Source organism: Hylobates moloch, unplaced genomic scaffold (genome assembly GCF_009828535.3).
Source record: "Hylobates moloch isolate HMO894 unplaced genomic scaffold, HMol_V3 SCAFFOLD_2, whole genome shotgun sequence".
Lineage (NCBI taxonomy): Eukaryota > Metazoa > Chordata > Mammalia > Primates > Hylobatidae > Hylobates > Hylobates moloch.
This window is the reverse complement of record NW_026652277.1, coordinates 175,522,785-175,545,464: the sequence shown is the minus strand read 5'-3', so window position 1 is coordinate 175,545,464 and position 22,680 is coordinate 175,522,785. Positions and strand designations below refer to the sequence as shown.

Genomic DNA, 22,680 nt, shown 5'->3' with positions numbered 1-22,680 from the left:
TGATTTTCAGTAAATAAAACTCCAAGTAATTTACATAAAGTAACTTGAATAAAAGAAACCTAACGAAATTATAAAAACAAAGAGTGAATAATAGACAAATCGTCTATAGTAGTTTTTAACTTTAAAGGAATTGTTAAGAGTAGCCATAATAAATTGGCTTTTATGAAACAGTTGTAAACATTATGTTTGCACAAAAATCTCTAACTTCGTTTCCAGATCTGATTTATTTGCTTGCTTCTTCTTAATTTGTATTTTAACCTTGAACAATGGCCTGCTAGCAGATGACGGAGATGCATTATTTTTACGGATAACTTAATAAGAAAATAACTATGAAAAACAAAGAAAAGAATGGCTATTGTGATGGGAAAGAAAACCACCTTCTGCTTTATAAGTTATGGGAGAAAAGCATGTGAACATTGCCATTTGATTCATAGACACTTGGAGCACTGCACTGGTCTTAGGAGTTCCAATACATGTCAATGAGGGTCTGTGGTCCATAGCAAAATATACAGAATGAAATAGCATCTGCTGAAACTGTGGAGCAGAAATGAAATAAAACATGTATAGCAAAACAATGGACGTGCATTCTTAACTTTTTTTGTATTTGCTGCAAATATGACACATCACTAAGCACAGTAACAAATAAGGTCAAGAATACATTTTGTACATCTCCATGACTCTTCAACATGGAACAGTGACATCACACAAAATAAAAAATTTCTGCTGCTACAAGTGATTAACGACAGCCTTTTCCCAATCTGTTGGGGGGTGGGAATGAAATGGAAGACTTTTCATAAAAATATTCTTAACCTTTGCATTTGCCATCACTTGTCCATAATGAATTCTAGTGTAAGATGCCACTTGATTTAGCACAAAATAAACACAGCAGCACAGAATTCCAGGTATCCTACCACCTAGAAAGTTTTAGAATCATTCTATTCCATCATTCAAGAAAGTTTACTAATTCCTAACCCTGCACATAATGAAAAGGTTTTAAATGAGCCAAAGTTGCATCTAAAAGTTCACAAATAGATATAAAAGCGTTATTTTCCCTTTTGATCCTTATTAGAACAATTCTGATTTTATATTTTGGAAAAAAAAAATAACTGCAGCTCATCACCTGATCATTAAATCTCACAGTAACAAGTTTACATAAATATTCTTTGAAAAGGTGAGAAACAATATCTGGAATTACTAGTTGAGATAAAGTAGGGAGAAAAAGGCTTCTTTTAAATTATTTTCTGGGAGGAGGGCAAAAGGGTTTATAAAGAGAAGCAAAAAAGAGAAGGAACTCCTGTAACAAAACATCAGTCTCCTGTTTATCAGTCAGACCTGGCCCTGGACCAAGACCGGCATAAAATACTGAGGGTTCCTACCTTAGGAGGAATGGCGTCATTCTCATTCTTAAGAACAAATCTACCTTCCCGATCATCTTTGTTCCAATTCAACTGTACAACTAGAGGTTTCTCATCTATATCCAATCTTCTTTCTTCTTCAAAACATGAAATGAAAAAAAGAATAAGCTATGGTTATTTCATGGAACTAGCTAATATAAGCATTCTGATATACATTTAATTTTATAGACAAATAAAGCACCTACTTGCAGACTGAAATGTATTGTTCAAAATGTAAAATCATTTGTTTTAATTTATTCAACATTTTGTTGCTACTGTATGTTTATTACCACATATCCAGTGCCAGACACTGAACAGGGGCAATTCCCTCATTTAGATCTAACTGGGAAAATAAGAGAAATAAACATGAAATAAGAAAAAAAGTAACATGGTTTTTGCTAAAAGCTTGTTTCTGTAAATCAAATTACCTCATATGCAACTGGAAAATAAGGACATAATGTTAATACCATACAGAAGTTCCAATGATTCTATGAGATTGTTCTTATCACATTAATGTTATACCCCACACAAAGCGATGGCAGCAGCCCCCACCAGTCTTGGAAGTGATGACTGCACTATTCTTCCTATCTGTGCATCTGATCCTTGTCTCCAAAATTTGCCCACTTCAACACTTACCTCTCCTTCCACCATAAAGTTACCATCACTTTTCTTATGTAAAGTACTATGCTTGGTATATTACTTCTTTCATTAGCAAGCCTCCCAGGCACACTTATCAGGAACATGGTACTCCACGGAGGGTATCCATGAGAGCCTCACACAGCCTGACCACCTCACAAAGGCCTACAGACGCTGGAAGCTGTGGAAAAAAGGCGGCACTGAAGGACGGACCTGCTCCTACTGGCCAAGACACCCGTCCTAGGCTGGAGAAGACTAAGGAAGCAGGAGCTGGCAACAGATCTGAGGCTGCAAGCCCCACACACAAGTCAGGCTACATTCCCCAGGAATTCTCCTTGTCGCTCAGAGAAATCCATTCACTCTGCTCAAACGTTCAACTGTTCTTTGAGCCATGGCTACAAATTTAAACAGGTATTGAGTGACCTACCCAAATCTTTATCTTAAAGTCCCTACCTTTTAGTGTACAATTTGGCAGAATTTGAGTTTTTTTAGAAATGCCTCTTTCAGAAACACCTGTTACAAGAGTGCTTGGTAAGCTGAGTATCAGTAACACAAGACCCAGCACTTTCAGGGTTGAGTAAGAGAAGTAAAACTCACCCTAAAATAAAATCACTGACTCCCTATCCAAACACCACTCCCCGTCCAGCCCTGCCCACTGCCCAGCACCCCATCAGTCACATCACCTCACAGTCAGAATGCATGTGACAGTGCCCTGTCATACAAACTGCAAACTGCTACAGTTTGCCGAAAAGGACAAGACTGCACGATGCTGGCTGGGCTCACACCTATAATACCACCACTTTGGGAGGCCAAGGTGGATAGATCGATTGAGCTCCAGAGTTTGAGACCAGCCTGGGCAACATGGCGAGACCTGATCTCCACAGAAAAAAAAAAAAAAGAAGAAGAAGAAATTAGCCGGGTGTGGTGGTGTGTGCTTGCAGTCCCAGCTACTTGGAGGGCTGAGGTGGGAGAATCACTTGAGTCCAGGTGCCACAGTGAACTGTGATGGCACCACTGCACTCCACTCTGGGTGACAAAGTGAGACCCTGTCTCAAAAAAAAAAAAAAAAAAAAAAAAGATAGCACAATGCTGATGAAAGTGATAGTAAAAACTCCATCAAGCACAAACTCGGCCAGTGATAAATGAGGATCAGACAGACCAACTAATAACTAAAGAGACAATTGATAAGGATGATGATAACATAGACTCCCTGCAAGAGAACAATGTGATTTTCCAAGAACTAGAAGACGTTCTGAGAAATACTGGTTCAAGTCCTAAACTCAAAGTGCTCTTCATAATCACACTCCAACAGTCACACAGAAAGTCAAGAAAGAATGTCCAAGATTAAGTCTTTGTTTTTTCAACTAGTCCATATTTGAAGCAATAAATGATAAATATGAGATAGACTTTGTTTTTCTAACAAAGGTCTCCAAACGTTGTCACCATTTACTATAAAATTTGATTCCAGATGAGGGTCTCACTATGTTGCCCAGGCTGATCTCAAACTCCTGATTTTAAGTAGCCCTCCAACCTCAGCCTCTTGAGTAGCTGTGACTATAGGTACATGCTACCACATTCAGCTTTGATCCTAGTTTTAAATGTGTTTTTCTAAGGGGCCTTTTACAGATACTATCTCTGGAAAACAGTACTTTGCTGTATTAGTAATAATATATTACAATAAAAACACTAGGTGAGGCAGTACAAACGATCACTTTGGTTAGGTTATTCAGCGAAAAGATGCCCAGAGACTATATGACCAGGACAGCCCTTGAAGGAAAGAATAAGTATAGGTTGTTCCAGAAAACCGTCAGAAAGATAAGCAGTAACAGCATGGTGAGGGCACAAGGGTCTTACTACAGCCTCACGCAGGGGAAGAGAACTATTAAATTGAAAAAGCACCTTCAATGCTATGCCAAAAATTTAAATTTTAAATGAGCAATAGTTTACCACCACCCTCCCCATAAAAAATGACACCATAATGATGACAACAATGATGATATTGACAGTACTACTGCTAATAGTGTTGACAAAGATTATCCAGGTAATTATATACAAGGTATGCTAAAAGGAGGCTGGTAAAAATAGGAGGCCACGAGACTAGCTAAAGAATTATTGTGTGGCCGGGTGCGGTGGCTCACGCCTGTAATCCCAGCACTTTGGGAGGCCAAGGCAGGTGGATCACGAGGTGAGGCACTCAAGACCAGTCTGGCCGACATAGTGAAACCCTGTCTCTACTAAAAATACACAACAAATTAGCCAAGTGTGGTGGTGTGTGCCTGTAATCCCAGCTACTCAGGAGGCTGAGGCAGGAGAATCACGTGAACCCGGGAGGTGGAGGTTGCAGTGAGCCAAGATCATGCTGCTGCACTCCAGCCTGGGCAACAGAATGAGACTCCATCTCAAAAAAAAAAAAAAAAAAAGAATTATTGCGTAATGGAAACAACAGAAATGCTAGTTATCAAAATACAGAAATAAAAAATTTTAGATAATTATTTATCAACTGAAAATATAAGAAATTAAAACCACAGTAAAAATTAGGGATAGAACAGTAAGTCTGAATTCCTTCCATAAACCAGAATTACCAAATCGTTCTTGTTGCAAAATTTTTACTAGATGAAAATCCTTCAGAGTGCAACTTTTAGAGAACTAACATTAACAATTATGTATAAATCATATAAGTAAAGCAAGAAGAGGGCTGAGATATTCTAAAGCACGTGTGAGTAGGCACTGAAGGTAAAGAGGGAACTGGGTCCTACTATATCTTTACGCATTTAAGATGTCTTCTGCCTTAGTGGTTTCATTCACGTTTTTAAAGTAGCATGATCCTTTTTTATGTTTCCTACTGAATTCACACAAAGACTTGTACTATATAAAAAGAATACATGCAGAGCTTCCCTGGTGGCTGAAGGTTTGGGGCTGGGGTTTTAGCTCACTAGGGCTGCGGTATGCAAACGTGCTGAGGTGATCCCAGGGCACTGAGGAGCATATAAATATTCAAGAGAAACAAGGTGCATGTGCCAGACACCAAAAGAACTGGTTCGGTGGCTGCTGGACCACAGCAAACTGCACAGCGTCTCTTCTGTCGGCATCACATACGTACAAAGCTGGGTTTTCCGTAACGCTGTAATAAACAAGCAGCACTGTCTGAAAATCAACATGGACAACAAGTGAGGGCTCCCGGGGTCTGAGGAGCTCGGAAAGGCCCAAGAGGCACAACTGTCCCAGCAGACAGCAGCTGTGATTAAGAATAAAATGAAAGCTTTAGTTTTCCATCATTTTATGTGTACTATTTTTCAAACATCTACCTAACTGTTCACTGTTAAACACTTACTAAACCTGTCTGAATCTAACTACTTAATGAAATGGACTATTAGGTATTTCCTGTGGCCTAGTGGTGCCATTATTAAAAAATTACTGAGACGCTGAGGATTCTGTAACCCAGAAAAGACTGAGAACCTGCATGCTAGGGCTTTCCTCATACCTGAGGCACTGGTGAAAAAACCAGCACTTTAAGCCCAAAGGTGTGGAAAGGCACCTGAGGGAGTGGGGAAGACACTATTTCCTTCTTCTTTAACCATCTTTTTGTTTTCACCCTTTTCTTTAAAAAATCAGAATCATCCCATTTTTAGACCTCAAACTCCAATCTTACATATTATTCAAAGACTTCACACTTGACAGTATTCAACTAACTGAACAGCACAGACTAAAAAGAAAAAAAGGTGGAAGTGAGAGATTTTACTCTTCTTTGTAACCTATTTACAAAGATTCTAAGGTAAAGGAAAAGCTCAGCTTCAGAAAAATCATCCAAAATTGAGAACACCCTCTATTGCCAAATTTAGTTTTGGCGTTAATGAAGGTAATAATCTTAAGAAAAAAAGTAAACGAACAACAAAAAAAAAAAACGGCCTGACTTACATACTACTGAGGGAAAAAGGATTTAGTCACACCTGAAAATTCCACATATTACAAACACTTTAGTCTATTTTCATATGTACAAAGAAAGCAGTATTTTTAAAGTTTTTAATGTTCAAAAAAGATCTGTGGATGGAACTTAAAAGAGGTATTCAAATTAGGTTTGTGCTATACACAAATCCTTTATTTGCTGCACCAACTGTAATTTGTATTTTATTAAAACTCAACATTTCCAAAACACCAATGAAAAAATTTAAAAATTTCTACATTTCATTTTATTAATTTTTTTAGAGACAAGGTCTCGCTCTGTCACCCAGGGTGGAGTGCAGTGGCACGATCCTAGCTCACTGAAGCCTTAAACTCCTGAGCTCAAGTGATCCTCCTGCCTCAGCCTCCCAAGTAGCTGGGACTACAGGCATGTGCCATCATGCCCAGCTAACTTTTTTTTAATTTTTTTGTGGAGACGGGTCTCACTATGTTGCCTCAAGCAATCTTCCCACCTCAGCCTCCCCAAGTGTCAGGATTACAGGCATAAGCCATGGCACTCACCCAAATTTCCACATTTCTTAATCAGTCTAATTTTAGTTGTCATTCGATATTGCTATATAAGATATTTTCAGAAATTTCTAATGTTAATACAAGCAGAAATTACCAAATATATAAGGAGGTTTCCTTAAGATACATACCCTAAATTATTCCCAAAGAATAATGAAAATGTATTGTTTCAGAAGGCAAAAATATTACAGCAAGATTGATGACTCATACCCATATAATATTTAACTGTGTTACAATTATAATATTATAATCTCTACATAAGAGCCACATAAAACATTCTCAAAAAGCAGGTAGCATACTACACAATGTATGTGACACCCAGATATGTTGGATAAATTTAACACTACTTATCTTGGGAGAAATAAGCATATGCAAAATTAATATATTCATTCTAACTTCCAACAGATATATGCGCCAGGGATTTATAAGCACACTTCCCAGACATAAAACAGTTTTCTCAGCCTGCCAACTACACTCCTACCAACCAAAAGAGAAGAAAGATGGAGACGAGCAGTAAACCTGACATGACCACAATGCCCCTGGACAAGCTGTCTCTTCACAGGTCAGGTCACGCCTCTAGCAAACCCTTCCTGTATACACTGACCTCCGCTGACATGCACTTCATAGAGTGAATACTTGGGAGAGGACAGCATTCGCATATCAGGTCGAAATTTCTCCGCAAGCGTTTCGATTACATCTTGAGTGGTGGCAGTACTAGAGACCCGAATACATTTTGTTGCAAAGTTTCCAGCAGCTTTATCTTGAAAATAAAATCTCATCACTCCATGGAACTCCAAATCCTAAAAGAAAACAAAATGATACATTTTTGGAAAACAACACTCTGAAAAGGATTTACTTTTTGTAAATGAGAAAGTCTGTTCACTTTTTAAAAAAATGCTTCTTTATCATAAATATCTGAGACTAACTTAGAGAGATGGGTTTTTCGTCTTCAAGTTTCATTTCTGACTTTGAACAAGTTACTTATAATTTCTCTTTTGTCTCACCTGTCTCATGTATGAAATAATGGCTTTCAAATAGATGATGTTATCAACAGCTAACATCTACTGGTCCTCGGCAAGTGGTAGGCACACCATGACACTCAGTATTTATAAGAATGCAGCTCAACAGATACTATTATTTAAACCTATTTCAAGATCTAGTCGTCCAAACTCATAGAGTTGAGTTCAGTGCTCGAGCTGGTATGTGGCAGATCCAGAGTTAAGACCCGGATCCACCAGACTCCAAAGTCCATGCCTGTACTGCCCGTGAGATCCCTTTCCAGCTCCAAGGGTCAAAAGCCTAAATGAACAGAGTTAAGACCCGGATCCACCAGACTCCAAAGTCCATGTCTGTACTGCCCGTGAGGTCCCTTTCCAGCTCCAGGGGTCAAAAGCCTAAATGAACAGAGTTAAGACCCAGATCCACCAGACTCCAAAGTCCATGTCTGTACTGCCCGTGAGGTCCCTTTCCAGCTCCAGGGGTCAAAAGCCTAAATGAACAAGTTCCTTTTAAAAAGCAAGAGGGAAATGTTGGTCCCAACCACTAATGCGAATAAATGAAAACTCTTCATTTTTGAAGGATATATTGTGATGATGCAAAATTGTGGGTTTTGCTATTATTTTCAATGGCAAAAGCACAATTACTTTAGCACCAACCTAATAGTTGTAACTGATTTTCTAAATGAACTACTTGCCCATAATCAATGAACGCATTTTAGATTTGTCTCAAAATCTTACTTCTAGAGAAAAAGCACATTGGAATTCCAGCCAAAGGTATCCCCTCCACAGGTATCATCTACTGCAATGTGGGCTGACGCTCACAACTGTAGGATGTCCTTTCCCATTATTTCCTTGTACACAGAAAAAGCACAACTTCCAACAAAAATTTCAAAGAATATTTCTAACTCCTAGGTCACTTTTACTGTCTCAAGCAAGATTAAAGATTCAGTTGTTCAACTAAAGTCATCCTTGGTTCTTCTTTCTCTCACCCTCCACATCTGATTCATCAAAATACACCCACAATCCAACCAAAGTCCTGTTCAAACTAAGTCACAACACATCATTCCTTGGCTTTACATTTTGCAATGGCTTTCATGTTCTCAAAAGTCAAACCATTACTGCAGTCCTCAAAGCCCATCACACTGAATGAAGCCTTTCTTTGCTTTTCCCCAACCCACTAGCCTCTTTTTGACTAATAAGTATGAACTAAGAAGTATTTATTTGAAGAAAAATAGGAGAAATGGGATACAGGTTGAGAATATCTTATTCAAAATGCTTGGAATCAGAATCATTCTGGATTTTGAGTATTTGCAGATTTTGGAATATTTGCATCATACACTTCAGCATGTCTGATCTGAGAATCTGAAATCTGAAATGCTGCAATATGCATTTCTCCTTTGAGTGTTATGTTGGCGCTCAAAACGTTTCAGATTTTGGAGCATGTCGTATTTCAGGTTTTCAAGTTAGAGACACTTAACCTGTATTAGAACAGGGTTAACAACTATACAAATTTATGAAAATCAAAACAAAAAAATGAGACAGTAAGGCACATTTCTAGCCCTGAAACTTTACAGTGCTTGCTCAGGATGTCTTGCTACCCACTATACCAAGAGAAAATAAAAAATAAATGAGCATGTATGTTCAGAAACGACACTTACCCATAGATTCTGGAATAAAGGAGGGCCGTAGTTTTGGGTTTGAGACCTGAGAAAGCTTAAAGAGTTGGCAAAATGGGAGCTACATGAGTAGGAGTCCTGTTGTCTCTCAGAAATTCTATCAACAACCTCTTAGTCTGGTCTGGGTCAAGTAACAAACAAAACAAAGCTGACGTCCTTTTAAACATCTCCATCTCTATGTTAGTCTGGCAACCCTAAAACCTTTATAACTGCCGGGCACGGTGGCTCATGCCTGTAATCCCAGCACTTCGAGAGGCCGAGGTGGGCAGATCACCTGAGGTCAGGAGTTCGAGACCAGCCTGACCAAGATGGTGAAACCCTGTCTCTATGAAAAATACAAAAATTAGCTGGGCGTGGTGTCAGGCACCTGTAAGCTCAGCTACTCAGGAGGCTGAGGCAGGAGAATTGCTTGAACCCAGGAGGTGGAGGCTGCAGTGAGCCAAGATCGTGCCACTGCACTCCAGCCTGGGCGACAGAGCAAGACTTCATCTAAAAAAAAAAACCAAACCTTTATAACTAAAAATGCATGCGAAACATGCTCCTACACTATAAACCTGTGAGTCTTAGGTAATATTAATGACAGGCCACGCTCACCGCCTCTGTGCCAGGTACTGTGCTGACCGCATCCTATGCACTGTCTCCCCAGCTTTCCTTCACCTTCGTTCTCCCCACATCTGCTGGCTGTACCTCTTGGAATCATTCAAGCATCTTCCGCTACCCCCTTCCACAGACTCCTAAAATAGCACTTTAGAAAACAAAAATTTCTATACAAATTTAGCTGTATAAATTTAAGATTTTATCATGGGAGCTGTATTTTTATTCCAGGATTCCGATACTTTCACACTACCACCCTGAAACCATCTTCATATTAAACCTAATAGTCTCTAAAATATTCATTGGCAAAACTACTCCCAGGCTTCTCCAAAGGCTCATCCTTATACAAGAAGTTAAAGCAAAAAAGCAATTAATCTCCACAGTACTCAATCACTTTGCTAACAAAATAGTTTTACATTAGTTGTGATCAGAATAAAACAGGCCAGATGTACCAAAGGATGACAAGAAATACAAAAGCACCAGTTTCCCTGAGAATTGTCAACAAATAATTCCAAATTACTAGATATTAAAGAACCAAAAGAAAAACAGAAGAATCATCTGTGACTGGCAAGGGTGAGAGGGAATGCCCATTAACATCAGCAACACAAAGGAAAGAATCCACAATGAGCTGATAAAGACAAACAGGGAAAAGAGGAGAATCCACTTAGTCACCCTCATGAAAATTCCTTACATATAAATTACTGCCCTTCACTGTAAAAAAGGAAACTGCAAACACAAAATCTTTATTACCAGTGTGGCCCAACTACTTACCTTACATAAAATGTTAAGAGATCAAACAGAGAAAAAAAAGAAACCCAAGGGAGTAAGGAGATACTGGTGTCCTCATCAAGCAGTAGCATTCCTGTATACAGAAAAGTAAGAGTATTCCTGGAAACAATGTTCCAGGTTCTACCAAGCCTAAATAAAGCCTATGAACACTATGTTTTATTATATTTCATTTGTACTACATGTTAATAAATATTAATTTAGTTTGACATCACACAAGAATGTATTAATATCTGTTCCCAGAATATTCCCTTAATAAACAGATTAACATTCTGCTCAATTATTTTGCCAATCATGTTTGGCTGGTGTGAATAATTCCACAGAATCTTATCAAAACTAGTCAAATGGATAAAATCAAGTTCCTAAACCTTAAAACTGGGTATGAAGAGAAGGGAGAGGAGGGGTGCAGAGGGCTGGGGACAGGAGGGGAGGTCCAAAGAAGTACACTGACCACCATCACCTAGCTTTCCCAGTAGCAGAGCTGAGGTACAGCCAGCATTAACTGGCCCCAGACCTGCCTACATCACCATGCTCTTCTGGGAGTTTGACACTAATTATTTTTCTCTGATCTTACAACAGGTACAAGAAAAGTTCCAGAAGAAACAAAGCAATGAATGGTTAAATGAGAGAAAGAAATTGTTGGTGACTTGAGACCATCACCTACCTAGACAGGCCTGGCATTCAAATACAAGTATTCTTACTGCTCACAAGGGACTCCAAGGCCGCTCACGCCCCACACAATGCCTAATCAACCTCATCTACCAGGTCTAGACATCTGTCTGTCCTACAGTGCAGCGGAAAAATCTGGGGGGCTGCAACAGGACATGAACAGATTCACATTTCAACATGACAGCCATATCCTTGAGTGAGTTATTTAAAGTCTATGTGAACTCAAATCTCTACATTTATAAAATGAAAACAAGGTTCTTTTGAGGATTAAACAAAATATATAAAGCAACTCATGCTACCTGACACACAGGTAAGTGCTCAACAATCAGAAGTTTTCTTCTTTACAGTCTCTCCCACTAGAATATAGCTTTTCTGGGACAAGGAAACCTCTTTTATTCATTATTCTAGGTCCTCCCTCAGGATCCAATACAATGCTTTGCATATAACAATAAAAACAAATGTGAGTCAAGATGCCCAATAACACGATCTAATCCTGCCAGCTGTGGTTGTCTGTTCTCAATTGATAAGAACTCTGGAAAGCAAAACTTAAATTTATAATAAACAGCCATAAAGTCTCTAGGGCAGAATTAATAGTCTAATATGTTGCAGCCAACCTAGTTATAATCTTACAAAGACAAAGGTTTCTTTAAAAAAAAAAAAAGCACTGCTATAGGTACTCAATACCTAAATGAGCTTATTTGCAAGCAGCATGTTTTCAGAAAGAAGTTTCTATTTAGAATAGGTAAGATAATAACTGCCTATGATCACTTTATCAGTACAGTCAGCGTACAATGCTCATCTCCGTATGTCTCAATAATTTAATTCAAAGGGAAAGAAAAAATATAATAATCACGTTTCCTTTCCTTAATGGTTATTTCTCCTGCCAGGAAAACACGTTTCTTTGGTAAATATTTACCTTGATATAAACTTTTCCCTGAGAAATATTATCACCAATGATTACTGAAACAGAAAAACTGCTTTAGGTCAACTCCAAAACAAAATTCTTTTCATGCTTATCAAAAGAACACAATGATCCAAAACTAAAAAAAAACAAAACAAACAAACAAAAAAAATAACAAAACCAAGCTACATTGTGAAATTACTAGAGTGAATACAAGAAATAAATAAAGATGGAGATTTTCTTTTAAATATCAGTATTTTGTTAATAAAATTGACAATCAACTGGCTGTATTCTCCAAGCCAGTAGAAATTCACCAGGACAACCCTAAACCTCCTTTTGATAAAGCCAATCAGAATCATTCTTTCTAAAACTTGAATAGGTCAACCATACACAATTTACTTTTCTTCTATGGTTAGTACTTACATGAAATCCATGTCCTAGCCAGGAGCAAAACAATGCTAACTTCAAACAGATCACCAATTCCTACTCCCCATGGAGGAAACTGACAGACTGTCCACTTTATTACACACGCACACAACCAATTTATTTCTTATACTAGTGTTTACAAAATATGTGCAAAGTTTAAAAAAAATACAGCTGTGCCTTCAACACACACCAATTGCTAGTACACAAAACAACCTGATGGCAATAGCTATTTAACCTACTTAACATTAAGGTGTTAACAGCTTTAGGTAGAGGATAGAAGAAATATTTGAATATGGGCTTTTGAAATCTTCTCTATGAACACTATTTTTAAATACTAATACTTCAAGAACACTACTTGAAATGAAATGCATTTCATTACCTAAAATTTTTACAAGACAAATAATATACCTGGAAGCATTTGAAACAGAAAAAAAAAAAAAAAAAAAAAGGCCATAAAATGTCTTCACCAGGCTAACATTCTTTCCACTGTATTAATTCCCAAGAAACCGTCTTCCTAGCCCTTTCCTCCCACTCCTCATTCCTATAAAGCTCCTAGAAACCCAGTTTTCTATTAGCACTAATTCCATTACCTTAGAATTTTCTGACCTTCCCAACCATAAAATAATTTTCTCTAAAAATTCAATCAATTTGCTTTGTCTTTAACCTTGGTTTCCTCATCTATAAAATGAGCACAGTAAAGTATGGACTTACACAGGGCACTGTTATTCTGTTGCTGGCAATGTAAACTGGCAAACAAGCAACTGAGAGCAACTTAGCAAACACAATCCAATTCTAGAAAAAGAATTTATACCTTCATGTGTACATGTGGTCTTTAAAATCAAATGATTTCATTAAATTTTTGTCTGAAAATAAAGGCATAAGCTTAACACACAGCAATGCACAACTGTGTAATGTGAACCAATCACTGTACTAGAAGTACATCTTAATGCTTATTCACCAAATCTGAGAAAGACCAAGTCACTGAAAGTGGGAAAAGGTCGTCTTCCAAGCAAAGAACAAAATATTTCTGGACGTAAGAAAATTAACAAAACAGAAAGCAAGCACACGATTGCACAGATCTCCCTTTCTATGAACTCTAACAAAAATCCATCCAGTACCCAAACACCTAAATGTTACAAATAAAACAAAATTCTCTGCCAGAAAACACAGCCTGCTGTGAAAACCAACAAGCCAACATACTTTTAAAATTGCCCCAGTTATAACTGCCAACATTATCTACTTAACAATCATCTGCTCACAGCAGCTACACATTTGTAAGCCATAACCCTGCCAACTTTCAAAGCAAGTGAAATCAGTGCTCTGCTGCTAGACTTCAACGGAATTAGAAATCTACCCAAACTCTTAGTCAGCATTATGAAAGGGGGATCAAAAAGTGAAAGTTTTCCCTACAGTACTCTTAAAAATTTTTAACTGTCTATTTTTAAATAACTACCCACACAGACATACACTGGGAATGTGAAAGATAATCAATTAAAAACATTTTAAACCCACATGACAAAAAAGCAATTATCACATCTGTGATTAAAGATTATGTTTATAACTCAATCGTAATCTTTAAATACTATATTTGTACACATGTACATAACACAGAACCCTAAAGCCAACTATCTAGTCTAGGGGTATAACTGATTTTGCCATGCACTATTTGGACATCTAGTGAAGGCTATGAGTTGGTTCTCAAAGGACTACATTAAAACGTAACTAAAATATCTGTAAAACCTAAAATGTAGTAATATAAGTGGTTCTTTATTAACATATTACATAAGATCTACAGTTGGCTCAGGTTCATATAGCTCAGATTTTGAAGTAATGAGTATAATAAACTCATGAGTGAAGAAAATGCTACATTATCATCAGAGGTTAATAAAGACGTATTTATTGGAAATACAAATGTAATCCTCCTCTCATCCAAGTTCAAAGGCCCCATGAATCATACTCATAGACTTCAACTTAAGAACCCCCTGAAAAACATCTAGTGACAGGGAACTATCTAGCCAAGCAGTATATTCTTTCTTGGTATAGATAGTTAGCTAGAAAGTCTTGCCTTTTATTCAAAGCAAAATCTTTCTCGCACAGCTTGACCAATTGGGCTTAGTTTTACCCACTGGTATCATTTAGACCTATATTCAAACCATGGCTTCTTGATCATCATTTTTTTTCTATTTATACATGAAATGGATCAGGGCAGATGATTTCTACCAGGTATAATGCACTCTGGGGTAAGAAAACAGGGCAAACACTGTCTCACAAAATTTTAAATTCAGTTATTCCTGTGTACATCCTGGGCTGCAAGGCAAAATACAATTTTTTTCTTACTATGGGTCACAGTTAAACCAGTTTAGATTGAGAAAGGGGTTTCTCAACCTCAGCACTACTGACAGTCAGGGCTGAACCATTCTTTCTTATGGGGGCTGTCCTGCATATTGTGACACGTTGCGAGCATCCTGGCCTCTATGCAGGAGGTACCAGTAGCATCACACCCTCAGGTGTAATAACCAAAATATGTCTCCAGACACTTTTATATGACCCCTGGGGGAACAAAACTGTCCCAGTTGAAAACCATGGATTCATAACAAGTGTAGAACCTCTTCAGAATAATGTTCTAATTCTAGTTTCTTCAACTGTTCTCCTTCCTGTGACATAATTTCAAATCCACACCCTATATTGATCAGTTCTCCTCTGAACCCCTGCATGTTCCATCCTCCTAGCCTAAAAGAGTTCTTGGAGTTGATCACAGAACTCCAGATGTGGTCTGACCAGCGTAAGTACCCAAATTCTACATGCTGTACCTGTAATTAATGCAACTTAAGATTAAACTAGCTTTTTAGTGACCACATAATATTGTTGATTCATAAGAGTTTCCAGTAAAATTAAAATTCCCAAGTCATTTTCATGTTAGTTTACCAAGTAACATTTCTCCAGCTTGGCAAAAATCTGTTAAACAGTCTTTGAGTACAACTAATCAACTGGTTTCTACTTCATCTAATTATTTTAGATCCAGTCCTTAAACACAATAACATGGTAAAAAACATTACTGAAGTCCTTGATATAGTCCAGATACATTATGACTAAGGCACTTCCCTGAACTACAAACCTGGTAACCCTCTCTCTCACTCTCTAATATCAACTATCCCCACCCCCATCCTCTCTCTGGCTCTCTCTTTCACAGGAAATGACAACACTGTATTTAGTAAGCCATGCTGGTTCCTACGAATGGAATTACACAGCTTTTAAGCCTCAAGATAGTTTCCTCTTCCATCTTACCATAATCACAGCAAACATTTCCATGAACAGTTCAGTTTTTTACAGTGAGTATAAATAACTAGGTTAACATTGCTTTTAAACTTTTTACTGTGTAGTAAACATCTTTCTTACAAAGTGATGCTTCAAAAATTATACATTAAGATATATAAATATACGCCATATGTGACAACAAAACTATATACAATTTTATAAATATGTACAAAAGCTCATAAATAGTCCTTTTTATGCACCCAATTTCCCTCAAACATAAAACAGGCTTAATAAATATATTTGGTTAAACTACTACTTGATATATATGACATTAAAACACTCCTTTTTCACAAACTGGAAGTTTCTGTTTTAGCCTTGTTTGGTATCCAGCCTCAGATACCTCTTCTATAAAAATGGAGATAACAGTACCAACTTCTCCATGTTACAGTGGAGAATTAAATGAGACAGTATGCACAAAAGGACCTAGCACAGTACAGTAGGTACTACATATTTCATCAGTATGTTACTTTTTTCAAATACATGGCTATCAAGCGACCTATAGTTCTTTCTATAAAAGAGTGAATTATCCAATTTCTAGCCAAATACTATAGTAAATTAGAGTAGGTCAAGACTTAATTACCAATTTAATAGTACCTAAGAGTATGTGCACATAAAGAATTATACTTCCCTTTTCTAGTTCAAAGCCTTCCAACCATAATGTGTACAGTAGTTCCTCCATATCTGTAGGGAATATGTTCCAAGATCCCCTACCCCACTGGACGTCTGTTATGGCAACTAGTACAAAGCTCTACGTATACTATGGGCTTTTTTCCCCTATACATACAAAGCTATAATAAAGTTTATAAATTAAGCACAGTAAGAGATTAACAATAATAAATTAGAACAGTTATAACAGTATGTCAGCATCACCCCTCTTGCATTTTGTGGCCCTTAAGTAAAATAAGCGTTACTTGAACACAAGTTCTGTGACAGCGCAACAGTCTATCTGATAAATGAGGCAGCTATAGTGACTAACAGGCAGGCAGCATATACAGCGTGGAGATGATAGACAAAGAGATGATTCACATCCCGGGTGGAACATAGCTGGACAGCCAGAGGTTTCATCACACTATTTAAACTGTCATGCAATTCAAAACATATTAGTTGTTTATTTTTGGATTTTCCATTTTGTATGTTCTGACCACAGTTGATTCTGGCTAACTGTAACCTCAGAAAGTGAACCAATGGATAGATGGGACTACTGTACTATGACTTAACATTTCTCAGAAAAGTAATGATGCATCACAAGTGAACACAATTTGCTTAAAGCAGAATTTTACCCTAAAAGTGTTGTATTATCCACTATAATCCTGAGGTTTAAATAATATAGGCCCTTGTCTAAACATTCAGGTCACTATTTGGTGTAGCTAAGTGACCAATGGAGTCTAAAATTCGTGATGTTATTCCAGCTCTGAGAAAAATCAACCACAGTTGTTAAAGCTATAAGCTATCTTCCTACTAGAATAAACCAGGCTGTTCTAGTACTCTCAATGAATGCTAGCTAAGGGGGGAATCCTCATTTTAAATTAAATAAGAAAGGTGACTGGACCTGACTGAACTGCAAGAATAAGTTCAATTCACAAAGACTTAACTTTTGGTCAGTAACGCAGAGTGGATTCTGAACTCACCTATTTTTTTCACTAAGTAACGTGGCCAGACTTATTACTTCGTTTTGTAAGATTCAACTTATCTTCTGATTTATAATTTTTAAAAATATTTTAAGAAAGAAGACATTTGCCAAGGTACTCCTGGAGGCAGGGGACAACTTGGCTCATTTCAACAAGTAGTTCAACTGTCCAATTAACTAGATCAGTATTGTCAAGGACATGAAAAACAATTTATCACAACTGTATTCATTTTAATGATAGTTTTAAAAAAGATTAATTTATGACTTCCATGTCACTTCAAATACTTAAGTAAACTAGAATACCTTGAAAACTGTGTCAACTAAACTCAATTGCAACATAAAATTATAGTTATCAAGGACATGAAGACAAATTTGAAGTCAAATTACACTGAATATTATCACTGAACAGTTTGTTTTTCAAAACAGAATTCCTCTTGTAATATTAACAAAACCTTTTGCTTATTTTCTTCCGAAAAAATTCAAGTTACACACTTAATTTATAAATTTAAGAAAATAATAACTAAAAATACGATGGTTTTGTTGGTTTTTCTTTTTTTCCTGGAACTAAACAAGCTAATTTAAAAGATTTTATTTGCTATGAGGAAAATAAGCAAGATATCCAGAGCAATCCAGGAAAAGAATTATAAATATGAAGGGTCAGCCTACTAGATGTTTAAAAAAACTATAAAAATCTCTATTTAAAACACCACCTTGACATAAATGAAAGAAGAAGTCTAGACTTTAGGTGGGTCTCAAATCAGTGTGTAAAAGACGAACTTCTTCATAAATGTGTTGGGACAAACAGACAGACGGCAAAGAGGAAACTGGACCTTTACATCACACTGTACATTAAGATAAATTTCAAATGGTCAAGGGATACAAAAAAGAAACAACACAAGTACACGAAAAAATGGATAAATTCCATGAAAACTCAGAAATAAGAAAAGCTTCCTAACCATGACTTGAAATCCAAAGTCAATTAAAGAAATGTTAAGAAGTGTGACAATATAAAACTTTGATATCAAAAAAATTCAAAAAGCACACAATAGGTAAAGCACCAAGACAAATAATACACTGGGGGAAAAAAAATTTCCAACTTGTTTCACAGAAAGAAATATAATTTCTTTAATAGATAAAGAGTTTCTAAAATTTGTGAAGAAAGAACCAATAACCCAATAGAAAAATGGGCACCCAAAAAACCTTCAGGCAGCACAAAGTAGTGAATCTGCCCTTAAATACACAAAAAGATGAACAACCTCACCCACAATAAAACAACTTTAAAATAGACAATACTAATAGTAAAATGCCATTTTTCAACACCCAAATTGGCAAAAATCTGAAGGTCTGAAAACAGTCTTTTTGTGGGGCTGAAGGGAAAGAAAAAGTATATACCCAAGGTACAGATTTTGGCAACATTTGGTAAAATTAGATACTCATGTACATTTTGAAACAGCAATTCTTTTGTGGATCTATACCAAAGATACACTAAAAATATATATATGAAATGCGAAAGGTTATTCACTGTGGCAATGTTTATAAAAGCAAATGTTTGAAAATGATCCAGCAGTAGGGAACTGGTTGAAAAAATTCTCGTATATTCATGGAGTGGAATAAAACGGTGCCATTAAGAGTTATGACAAAACTCTTTATACTGTGATATGGCATGATGCATAAGACACATACTTAAGTGAAAAAAGCACAACGCACAACAGCATGTGTCATAAGCATCTATTACATGAAAAGACAGGAAACAAACACACAACCTGTATTTGGTTATATCTTCAAAAAGATGCCTTCCATGCATGGACAAACCAAAACATAATCAAGATGGAAGCAAAGCTTTTCTAAATGTACTTTATTACACAGTTTCAGCTCTGGAACCATATAACTGTTTAACAAAAAAAGGCAATCACTGAAAACATAAAACAAACTGAAACGAATGAGTCTTAACTATCAAGTTGGTCATACTAGCATACAGAAAAAAGATTTTTGTCTGAGCGATTTTGGACAACAGCTTTTGACTTTAAATTGCCAGCAGACTAGTCTACTGACAAGTATCTGCAAATAATTTTGCAGAATTTTTTAAATCCCCATTCAGATATCCTGTTGTTAGTAATAATATTGGCAATGTTGTAATAATAACTATATGATACAATAAAACCAATAGGTAGTTGTGCTTATACAGTGACAAGGTTTTCAATGTAAGAGAAAAGAGATATAAAATTAAATAAATTAAATAAAAGCCATACAAGGCCATTCTGAATTGGAAACATCAGTAGAAATATACAGATTTTCCTCCCCACGAAATATAAATATCTCCTAGTTTTTCGCACTGAAAAGGCCCAGAAGCAAACAACAATCTGTAAAAATGAACATCTCTAGCACCTAGACTGTAGTCTCTTAAACACCACTAAAAGAAACCACAGCTACTTGGAGAAATGGCTTAATCCAGGTCTAGGTCAGAAAATGTACAAGATGAGTTTGGGACATCTTGTTATGATAGAAAACAAGGAAGTTCTCAAAGACTAACTCATATCAAAAGAACCCTCTGGCCAACCAAAAACTGCAGCTGGACGAATTTGGGACAATCTGAGTACCAGGAGAAATGACCTCAAGTTACTGAAACATGGAATACATAAAAATCCACCAGTTCATTATACCAAAGAAAAATGAGAACACCAACAAAAAAAAATCAATGTTAGCACTGAAGGTAACTAGAGCAACCAACTCCTTACTCCGGAAAATAAGCGATACAGGAGCTCAGAATTTATGTCTACATATCTTTTAAAGAATGCCAGCCAATAAATGTAAAGAGAAATAATGGAATTAGAAAAACGCCATTTTGCAGCCACTAACTGATTTAGACAAAGATCTTTGAATGAAACAGTGATAAGGAACTTGACAGTACAGGCGCTGTCACCACTTGACCTTCTAATGTGATTCAATATGAAATACACAGCACTGCTTATAAAGCCTTGTCCAACAATTGGACCTGAATCCATTCAAGCCTTTAAGCTAGAGAAACATGTCAAACCACCACCACCCTGAAAAAGATAAAGGCAAGCGTAGAACAGAGATGTTCTACAGAAAAAGTAGCCCAAGATTTTCAAAGTGTTTGGCATGAAATAAAGGCTCTAGATTAAGGGATGTAGGAGAAGTAAATAGAATGTGTGGCCCTTGTTTGGATCCCAATGCAAATAAATTAACTGCAAAACCACATTCTTGAGAGATACAGGGAACCTCAGTATGGACCAAATAACAGATAATAACAAAGAATTATGGTTAATTTTGTTAATGAGATTATTGCACGATGGCTGAATTTTTGTTAGATGCACATGGAAGTAGGGAAGAAATAACATGACGGGTTTTAGGATCTGCTTTAAAAAAACAGTGCACCTAAAAACAACAAAATTAAGAAAGACAAACTGAAAATTGTGAAGTCTAGGGAATGAGTTTCATTTGTGTTTGAAAGTTTTCACACTAAAAATGTGTAATATGAAAATAATTCAGTTATAATTACCAACTATTAAGTGCAAAATAAAGTAAACCTATTTTTTTTAAATGCTCTACAAAAACTCAAGAACTTTGGTTCTGTAAATGGATAATGAATTATTTAACATCAGAAGCTAAACATAGCTTGCTTACACTGAACAAGCAACAAGTGTGTCATACAAAAAGAAAGTGAAGCAGAGCCTTGGAAATAGCCAGACATTGGGTAAAATCCCAGTTAATTTTACTTTCACTTAATACCCACATGACGCTGTGCAAAACACTTGAGTTCTCTCAAGTTCCCTGTCTATAAAGTGGACGGGCTACTATTTCACAGGGTTTGGTGGTTACTAACTGATTCACACTATATAAAGGAACCTGCCACAAATAAGGCACTTGATAAACATTACTTCCTGTCTACAAATTCTCAAGTGCCTACACTTACACAAGAACTAGTTTAAAAGGTGGGTGTGCATAGAGGCGAACAACACATTGGGACCTATTGGAGGATGGAGGGTGGAAGAAGAAAGAAGATCAGAAAAAAATATCTAATGGATACTAGGCTTAATACCTGGCTGATAAAATAATCAGTACAACAAACTCCTATGACATACATTTAGCTATGTAACAAACCTGCATATCCTGCAGATGTACCCCGAACCTAAAAGTTAAAAAAAGAAAAGTGTGTGTTTGTGTATATGTGTGTGTATAAAAAACCTATCTCTAGCAAAACTAAATACAAAAGCAAAAAATAACAGAGTATATATTAAAGATCTGCATGTATGATGTGAAAAATGAAAACCATCAAACTTTGCAGAAAAAACAGAATGGCACTGTAAATATTTAAAATTCTATTGTTGAAATTAGCTGGGCGTGGTGGTGGGTGCCTGTAACCCCAGCAGGAGGTTGGGGTAGGAGAATGGCTTGAATGCAGGAGGCAGAAGAATCGCTCGCAGGAGGCAGAGGTTGCAATGAGCCGAGATCAGCTCCAGCTATGGGCAACAGAGAGAGACTTTGTCTCACACACACACACACACACACACACACACACACACACACACACAAACTATATTGTTGAAATACAATTTCTGAGAGTTGAAATCATTTCCAATGATATAACTGATCTACCCAAATCAACCTATACATAAAATTATAAAATGTTTTGGTGTCTACAGAAAATAACCATGTTCTTAAATTCAGCCTCAAAATTATAATACTGAAAGAAAACCCAAGAAAATGTTTTATAATCTTCATCTTGAATCTGCAACTAAGATTCTTCTTTAAGTATGTGACATAATAAGAAGGTTCTAAATTTGAACGATGAAGATAATGTACCATACAAATTATATACACAAACATTGGTAGATCATCATTTACTTGGATTTACAGTGAGTTTCACATCAAAGTAAACACTGAAACTATAGCAAGTGATTCAAAGAAACTTCCTACAATCAAAGTGCTTCCATCTATCTTTTTATAGTACACTAAAAATTGAATTCACAGCACTCAACCTACTCCAATTAAGAAAAAAAAACTTAAAGCAACTTACCTAAACCTAAAATGTCTTCAAAGTACTGCATTAAGAAACAAACACAAGCACATTTTAAAACACATGCAGTTTTTTCAAGCCTCCACTATCTTAAGACCTTTCACATTTCACACAAAATACATCCATGAGAGATGGTTGGGACAGAGGTGAAAA

The 22,680-nt window shown here is 36.6% G+C and overlaps 1 protein-coding gene across 10 annotated transcripts in view; it reads right to left on the bottom strand.

The window, feature by feature from the left end:
* AFDN (afadin, adherens junction formation factor) overlaps nucleotides 1-22,680 on the bottom strand; it is a 146,774-nt gene that overhangs the window by 100,480 nt on the left and 23,614 nt on the right. For 5 of the 10 annotated variants that reach the window (XM_058435686.1, XM_032162496.2, XM_058435687.1 and 2 more), the window contains exons 2-3: nucleotides 7,102-7,297; nucleotides 1,377-1,492 (exon numbers count right to left, since the gene is read on the bottom strand). In XM_058435686.1, the coding sequence (XP_058291669.1) occupies nucleotides 1,377-1,492; nucleotides 7,102-7,297 (312 nt within the window). The remainder of the gene's footprint in view (nucleotides 1-1,376; nucleotides 1,493-7,101; nucleotides 7,298-22,680) is intronic. The other 5 variants (XM_058435688.1, XM_032162528.2, XM_032162539.2 and 2 more) reach the window with 1 other exon arrangement.